The sequence below is a fragment of the Xenopus laevis genome, chromosome 5L (assembly GCF_017654675.1).
Source record: "Xenopus laevis strain J_2021 chromosome 5L, Xenopus_laevis_v10.1, whole genome shotgun sequence".
Classification (NCBI taxonomy): Eukaryota; Metazoa; Chordata; class Amphibia; order Anura; family Pipidae; genus Xenopus; species Xenopus laevis.
This window is the reverse complement of record NC_054379.1, coordinates 86,648,073-86,657,461: the sequence shown is the minus strand read 5'-3', so window position 1 is coordinate 86,657,461 and position 9,389 is coordinate 86,648,073. Positions and strand designations below refer to the sequence as shown.

Here is a 9,389-nt window from a genome sequence, read left to right as displayed (position 1 = left end):
TGGAGAAAAGGCTAGAAAGATAGGAAGGCAAATAATTCAAAAACTATAAAAAATAAATAAATCATGAAGACCAATGGCAAAGTTGTCAGAAATAGAGCATTCTATAGTATAGCATACTAAAAGTTAACTTAAAGATGAACCATCAATTTGATTTACTGTAGGGAGCCATATTAATCACTCATAATTGTAGATCTATTCAAATACTTTTAGTTTGTAGTGAAGTGGCTGTGCGGACCCCATGTAAACACCAGATTAATAAAAAAAAATATACTCAGGTAGAAATTCAGTCGGAAATTCAGTCGGCATACATCATAATTCAATAGAGCTTCTTAAGGAGTAACTTTGTTTTCACTTGCCTTGTCTGATGTGAAGTCACTATCATCAGATTCTGTGCCACTGCTCTAAGTCCTGTAAAGGAGTAGTAGAGTAATACAGGAACTCTATATACACCTACTGTAGCAACTAGAACAACATTTGCAATCACTAATGATACTGAAATTCTGGGGGGAACCTCTGAATTGTGTCTAATAATCTAATAATGTCATTTTAATATCCTAGAATAAATGGATAAGCCGTAGTCCAATGCTGCAAAGGAGAGTATATCACGCAATGGCGGCTGTACAGAGGAAGCTGTATGTGCTTGGGGGAAATGATCTGGATTACAATAATGATCGCATTCTGGTACGGCACATTGATTCCTACAATATTGACACTGATCAATGGACTCGCTGCAACTTCAATCTACTTACAGGTAAGTCTCCAGTATAGTAACCTGAACAATGGCACAGGCACCTTGATCCAGTTCAACATTTCTCTATCTTTTTTTTATCTCTTTTGCTTTTTGTATATTCTATTCTTGTCAGGCCTGGTGTCAGTCACACAGCTGAATCAGAAGAACCAGGGTCATATATTAAATGCAAGTTTCTGGGCTTCACATTGCCTACAGATTGCATTTCTATTTTTTTTTAATGTCCCTTTACCTTTGTTAATGATCTTATATCCTAAAGGTGCCCATACACTGAGAGATCCACTCGTTTGGCAATGTCGCCAAAAGAGCGGATCTCCCTCCGATATGCCCAACTTGAGGTGGGCAATATCGGGCTGATCTGATCGTGGGCCCTAGGGCCCAACGATCGGATACTAACGATGCCCAAACGGGCGGTCGGATTGCGGGACCGCATCAACGAATAGATGCGGCCACGATCCAATGGGATTTTTTGTCCCATCCAATCGAGATCTGGCCGACTTTTGGCCAGATATCGATCCATGAAGCCCGTCGGGGGGGCCCCATACACGGGCCAATAAGCTGCCGACTCGGTCTGTCGCAGCTTTTATCGGCCCGTGTATGGCCACCTTTAGTCTAGGGGCACATTTATAAAAAAAAAAATCATGCTGTCTATGCATGTCATCTCTCATAGAGTCCATTTTAACCAAATCATTTTATTTTTTAAAAATGATTTATTTTTTTCACTTTATTAATAAAGCAGTACATTGTACTTGATGGTAATAAGCTGCATGAATCTATATTGGTGGCAAAACAATCCTATTGAGTTTATTTGTTTAGCAGAGTTGTGATGCAAGGGTGATGCAAATCAGTGAAGGTCCCAAGCATTCTGGATAATAGATCCTATACCTGTAACTGTTTGTGCAGTACGTTTGGGTGGACTGAAACCGAAATTAAAAACCGTTGTTCATCAGCCCGTTGTCTTTCCACACTCTGAGTTCTAGGTGGATGTATTGAAATTCATATGATTCCTACAGTAATCGAAGTAGCACCAAAAAAATATATTGTTGACATTTCTATATTTGACCTCTCAATAAAAAAACCCCCTCTGTGCTGTGGCAACTGCCTGCTTTCTTGGTTTATCAAAATATTTATTGTTTGTGTTTGCTCTAGACCTGTAAAATGTGGGGAACCATGTTGTAAGGTACACTCCACTAGTTCATCTTTCTCATCCAATCAGTTTGGGCTCTCAGATTTATCAAGGGTCGAATTTCGAAGTAAAAAATACTTAGAAATTCGACCATCGAATTTAAATACTTTGAAAATCGAATATTGAATTCAAACTTTTTTCATCGAATTTGGGTATCTGCGGTCGAAGTAAAATTGTTCAATCAAACGATTAAATCCTTCGAATCGAACGATTTTATCGTACGATCGAACGATTTTACTTCGACTTAAAAAAACTTCGAAAAATGCCGTCGAAGGTCCCCATAGGCTAACGTAGCACTTCAGCAGGTTTAATTTGGTGAATTATTGAAGTCGAAGTTTTTTTTAAAGAGACAGTACTTTGATTATGGAATGATAGAATATTCCAACTATTTTACTACAAATTGAAGTCGTAGTATCCTATTCGCTGGTCGAAGTATCCAAAAAATTACTTTGAATTTCAAATTTTTTTACTTTGAAATTTCCCTCTACAGTAATTCACTTCGACCCTTGATAAATCTGCCCATAAGTGTTTAAAACCAAACATTCTACCACAAAAAAAGGCATCATAGAAAACTGATCATGTATACATATGTTTGTATTTTAAAGGCCAAAATGAATCTGGAGTTGCTGTGTATAATGGAAGAATTTATTTAGTGGGCGGTTATTCAATTTGGACAAATGAACCTTTGGCGTGCATACAGGTAAATAAACAGCATACCTGGTTATTAACATTGTCATTAAAAAGGAAACATCACTATTATTTATATTTATTTATTTATATATTTTTTGCATTTATTACTGCGTTTCTCAGCCTAACTTTTTTCCATTTGCAGCACACACTCATGCTGTGAGTCAGTGATAGAATTCAGCTGCTCCCAGTGGCTAATTCCAGCATGAGGCTGCAGTGTGCACTCTTAGGCCCCAGACACACTTACGTTCAAAAAAAGCTTCGTAAATACGTTAGTGTAAGTGCCATTGCCTAAACTTGAAACCACTTAGGGTATTTGTGTCCATACTCTTACTACTGACTCACAGCATGGCTGAGTTGTGTGCAGCAGAAACATATGTAAGGTTGGGGGGAGCACACGAATAATCTCACTAAGAATAGCCTGATCTCCAGAAAGAAGACAATTTGTAGCAAAGTCCATTTTAAAAGCAAACTAAACCCAACTGTAAAGCTGTCCTTCTGCACTACTAGTTTTTTTTTTTTATAAAAGTTGATGAAAAATCAACTTTACACAATTCACCAATGAATTCTACTGACCAAAAAAAAGAATATGTTATTTCTACATCATGGGGGAAAACATTCTGTTGAGCAATATTGCTTTACAAATACAACACTGATGTTGCTGGACTACAGCTCCCAGCATGCCTTAATCTGGCATTCAATGAATTAAAATTTGCTGGGATTTGTAATTCAATAGGGTTTAGTGTACCGTCCACTTTTTTTTCAATTCTGTTTTTTCAGAAATAGACTTTTCAATTGCTTTCCGTTTTTTATTTTTTACAGTTTTTCCAAAATCTGTTTAATGTTCGTGTCTCTGGTGTTTCAGTCTGACAGCTCAGTGATCTAGGGGAAGATTCTGAGCTGTTACTATTTGCTACATTAATTGATACATTTCTCAGCAGCATCTCTGCAATATCAGCAACTATTGTATCAATTCTAACAGCTGATGAAACTCAAGGATTCTGCTTAGCAGGGACAAAGATAAGAAATGTATCAACTATATAATAACGAAATAATCCCCATTGGGGTTAGTTAGTGGTTAATGACCACAAACAATTTCTTCAGAAGCTGAAATACCTTCATTTATAACTTTTACACAGTGTTGCAGAATTCTAATTTAGCTGTTCTGGTTGTAGGTTCTGGATGTTAGCAGAGAAGGCAAAGAGGAGGTGTTCTATGGTCCGACATTACCCTTTGCTTCCAATGGTATAGCAGCAAGTTTTCTGCCCGCCCCCTACTTCACTTGCCCCAATCTGCAGACTTTGCAAGTTCCTCACCATCGGATGGGCACAATGTGACAACAGGAGAACATCAAGAGAAACCCAGCTTCTCCCCACACTTTGCCATTTAGCTGGAAGTACAGTGCTTTTTCAGGTGGACAGAAGAACAGACATTATCAGCTCGCCTGCTGAACATGAACACGATAAAAAAATGAATGATTCTAGAAGGTATCAGGCCAATAGATTGTAAGCTCTTTAGGGCAGAGAGTCACTGTGCCTAAACACGTATACAGAACTGCATATATTCTATATGTTATGTCATTGTGTTGTTTGAAATGCAGATCTAAACCAACGAGGAGTTTATATGCAAACTGATCATGTTCCCCTGCCCCATTGTGAATATACTGTATCCTGTACTGTACATTCATCACAATAAGCAACATTCTCTACTGTACAACCTCTCTATGCTGTGCAATTACTCTGATATGGCTCTGATATTATTCCAATATAGAAGGGCAACATCATGACACAAACCATTTTACACATATGCAATTCACGTTTGTGTTAAAAACAATCTATATATATATATATATATATATATATATATATATATATATATATATATATATATATATATATATATATATATATATATATATATACACACAGTATAAAATGTATTGCAGTGATACAACATTATATGGAGTCAATGGAAGGAGGGTCACTTTCAGATTGTTTTTAAAATTGTAAAAGAACACAAACCACAGAAAAACCATGTTTGCTGCTAAACTACTGAAAAGCACACGTAAGTGCATATACAGTGAATAAAAAAAACATGCCGATGTGTCCTTGTAAGCAGTTTATTCCAAAGCTGTCTAAATTCACTCAAAAGACCAGTTCCACCTTGAAATAAAAGGGCCCTTAAAGGGGTTGTTCACCTTTGAGTTAACTTTTAGTATGATGTAGAGAGTGATATTCTGAGACAATGTGCAATTGGTTTTCATTTTTTATTATTTGCGGTTTTTGTTATTTTGAGTCAGTTTGCAGTGTCAGCAATCTGGTTGCTAGGGTCCAAATTACCCTAGCAACCATGCATTGATTTGAATGAGAATATGGAATATTAATAGGGGAGGGTCGGAATAACAATAACAATCAGCGATGGGCAAATTTGACCCATTTTGTTTCGCCAAAAATTCGCCGCCGGCGAAATGACGCAGACACCCATTAAAGTCTATAGGCGTCATAAAAATGTCACGCAGCGAAATTTCTTTGGATGCACAACGCCATACAATTCCATGGGAGTAATTTTTTCAGTCAGTGACCCCCTTTTGAAAGCTAGAAAGAGGCAGGAGAGGAAGGCAAATAATGAAAAACTATAAAAAATAAATAATGAAGACCAATTGAAAAGTTGCTTAGAATTGGCCATTACATACTAACATAAGTTAACCTGAAGGTGAATCACCCCTTTAATTGCTGTTACATTTAGGGGCTGATTTGTCGACGGTTGAATTAGAAATGTTAATGCAATTTGAGGTTTTTTAAGTTCAACTCACAAATTCATTTGAGAGATTTAGTCACCACCAAGAATTTGAAAAACAAACATTTGGGGGTATATTTATCAAAAAGTGACGTTAGAGATCTCCACAGTCTGCAGAGTGAAATGCCGTCTCTCTCCCATCATTTCTTTGTCATTTTTAAAGGCGTATTTATCAAAGGGTGATAGTGAAAGTTCACCATTTGATAAATACGCCTTTAAAAATCCCATGGAAATTAAGGAAGAGAGATGGCATTTCACTCTGTGGACTGTGGAGATCTCTAACTTCACTCTTTGCATATGAAATCCTTTAGTGATCGCTATAAGATAAAATGATATCGCTCTGATACAGGAATATAATGTACAAACATCTATTGAAGCCCATTTCAAATTCTGATGCCATTCCAAACGTGGCCACTATCTTTAATATGGCTTTGTAGGTGAAGTACAAGGGGTTGTAAATAAAAATCTAGGGGTTATTTACTTAACTCCTAATGCAAAAATCACTTTTTTTTTTATAAAATCGGACTTTTAAAAAAAAAAAAAAAAATCACAAATTTCTCAGGAATTTATTAAACCCCGAGGATGGAAAAGTCTGAACCTGAAAATCCAGCATTTCAGACCTGTCAAGGTTGTATATAAGTCAATAGGAGAAGTCCCAATAATTTTTTGATGTGCGCTGGGTTTCGGGCAATATTGAGTTTTGAATTCTGAGGTTTTGGGTAAAAAATCATGAAAATCGGATGAAAAATCTGAAAAAATCATAACAATCAAGCCAAAAAATCAAGAAAATCTGCTTTTTTTCCCCCGCAAAGCTAATTTTTGGGAAAATTTAATAAATAAGCACAAGAAACCCGAGCGGATTTGATCAGTTTGTAGCTTAAAATATTGAGATGCATATTTGATAAATAACCTCCTAGAAGTGACCCAATTCACTCACTATGTACCTTTGGGAGGTCTGTCTGGTTTATGAACTTTTTGGTAAATGGTGGAAAATAACCACTGTAGGTTCATAAACTTCAAGAAGTCACTCACGTGAGGGATTATTACTCCCAAATCACAATATTTATTTACAAGTTCAAAAAGTAGTAAGTAGTTGTTTCCATAACTACAATTAGCCTCAGAGCTAAATAACTATAGATTCATCAGAGGGAGTAAGATTCTCACTATAAGATGGGTCGGCATTGTATAAAGTAAGGGCTTTTAACGTGTTTCTGAAAGGAGTTAATAATAGGACTCCTAATATGAATGGGATAAAAATTTGATTGAACCTGAAAGGTAGACCCTGTTGCAAGTCCTGTCCTGATGTATCACTGCCTGCAAATTGGAGATCCTCTAAAAGCAACGTTGAACATAGGTCTTCAGAATAGAGATGAGTACCACCGAGTGTCCCAAATACATCCCATACCTGGGCTTTAGTTTCCTCTACCAGGATGACATCTTCTCTTACATCAATGAGAACCTTTTGCTCAAACCTATTCACAGCTATAATAGTCAAACTTTTTGGTAGGGCAAAATGAAAAGCAATTTCTCCAAAAGTCTCACCTTCAATGTCCTTGAAAATTATTTTATCTCTGTGTAGGACCAAATCCACTCCCTTGCCGATTTGGGTTTGTTCCGGTAATAAGGTTTAGGTATTAATAATGTTGGCTGGAAAATCCCAGCAGCCAGGACTGTATTGTTGTCCTTCATCACCAGTTTGTATTGAGCCAGCCCTATTTTTTCAGCAAATTGATTCATTTAGTGACCTCACTAAAGAAGTGGCTCTTCCTGTATTTCACCTGGTTACAGTACAGAGAATAATAATAGTGATGGGAATAAAGGGGCACTGGGAGGATGAGGATATATGAGCTATGAAGGGGTAAAATAAAGCAAAACACTGCAGTTATAGCGAGCAAGTCTGTAGACCAATTCAAGAACAGTTTAAAGCATGAGCCTGTATTCAATGCCCAGAGCTGCCTCCTCACCAAGTGCATCAAACATCTGTTGTAACTCAGCTTGTCAGGCCTCACAGTCAAAACAAAGTATAAAGCCGTAAGGTACACACAATGCAAATCTAGCTGATGCTTTTAGAGAACTTAAAAAAAGAAAAGAGCTGAATACAACAGACCTTATAGCAAAGCCATTAGAGATACACAGTTGTGACTTAAACAAGTGTCGCACACTGGCAGTGTTGTTCCATGCGAATACCCTGGTTTTTTTTGGTCTCCTCCTAAATTGAATGTTATTAAATTACACATTTAAAGTCAGTGTTAATGGGGAGGGTCCTCACAGAAATTCATAAGTGTGTTAGAATGATTTCCTTACTATGGTATTTGGTTTTGACAATGAAACACAACAAAACAAAAATATAATTACAATGAAGGCAACTGCACATTATCTACCACTGTAGTTTCTGCTCCAATGCATGCAACGCCTAAACTACCGCAGTACCACAGTGCACCTGAGCATTATCCCAAATCTTTGTGGATGGGCCAGGTGAGGGGGCAGTTAGAGAAGAATTTGGGATTAATAGCAGCAATAGGCAGGAACCACATCTGTGCAATCTTGGAGCAGCCATTCAGGGGGTATCCTTTATTTTGTGGAGAGTCTAAGGGGCAGCTTGTTACATGGAGAGAGACTGCAAACCTGGGGAGGATTGTCTGTTCACTGAGCAGGTATTGGACGAGGTCAATGAAGGCAGAGGTGTTACAGTTGAAAGTAGAGGAAGGAATGGAAGGTTGACTGGTCACCAGCTTGATCACCCAATAGATTTGCCATTTTGAGTAGACGTTTGGAAACACAGCTCTGAGCTGGCATGTATGGGCCAAGCTGGCAGTCTGTAGGGAAGCTGCTCTTGTACAGGACGGGGTTGTGAAGAAAGAGATTTTGGTGACAGGGGATTTCATTATTAGAAAGGTGGATGTGTTGATTGGTGATGGGATATGGCAGGTGGTGGTGGTGCAAGAACAGTTTTTGGGAAGGACTTGGAAAGCCGGCAGTTGTGCCACAGATTGATACCACTGATAAAGTTAGTGGAATGGGCGGGAAAAGCCTTCAAGAACAAATTAAAATTTCCAGTTACTTGTGTAAAGAGTTACTACCCATGTCTCATGCTAGATGAATGCATTGCATAGAAAGAAGTGCTTTTGGATGATTTGTTTTTTGTTGGCGCAAGCTGTTTTTAGCAGGGAAGGGCTGCACTTAAATAATCATGGGGAAGCTATTTTGGAGGACAAAGTTGCTGGAAGCTTTTCTAAAACTAGATGAAAGGGGATGCACCTCTGAGAAATACTGTAAATGCTTAAATATCTGATGATGGCAGCGGAGTGATTGGCTTATAAAATGGATGAACTGGAATTCTAAATTTGCTCCATGATAGTTTTATGTTGTTGAGCAGTGATCGCCACTGTGGGCAAGTTAGTCCAAACCCCTTGGATGATGTTCCCGGTGGCATCAAAGCAGGTGCTTAAATGTGAATTCTTGGCTTGGAGGCAACATTTAGTTGCATAAAACCCAGATGTAGTCACCAACAGAACCTCCTGTAGCGACTACCAAACGGCCAATCACAGCCCTTATTTTGCACCACCCAGAAACATTTTCCATGCTTGTGTTGCTCCCCAATTCTCTTTACATCTGAATGTGGCTCACAGGTAAAAAAGGTTGGGGATCCCTGTTGTTGAGGAACCAGCCAGAAATGATTCTATATTGGGTCTATTGATGTAGAATTACGGCAATAGTAACCATAATATTATTTCTTTTCATAGATGTTACAATAAAAATACTCCATTAGAGAAAAAAAGTAAAAGCATTAAAGGAAAAGTGAAATGACTATTGGCACCAACAAGTGATTATAGTTATTAAGGTGATACCTCGGGCCAGTGCTCCTATCAGCAGACACCAGCCTGGGATACTCCTGTGCAAGCACCACGTTTATTATGAAATGTTTAAATCTTGATCATGGACTCCATCACAAAACAACACTGACCGCACAAC

General features: G+C 37.9%; 1 protein-coding gene across 2 annotated transcripts in view; it reads left to right on the top strand.

Moving 5' to 3' along the window:
- The window catches only part of klhl32.L (kelch like family member 32 L homeolog), a 111,983-nt gene extending 107,259 nt beyond the window's left edge, over window positions 1–4,724 (top strand). For both annotated transcript variants that reach the window (NM_001127840.1, XM_041562038.1), the window contains 3 exon segments: window positions 559–751; window positions 2,540–2,634; window positions 3,797–4,724. In NM_001127840.1, coding sequence (NP_001121312.1) covers window positions 559–751; window positions 2,540–2,634; window positions 3,797–3,958 — 450 coding nt within the window. In that variant the 3' untranslated portion in view covers window positions 3,959–4,724.
- Window positions 4,725–9,389: the final 4,665 nt, after the last annotated feature.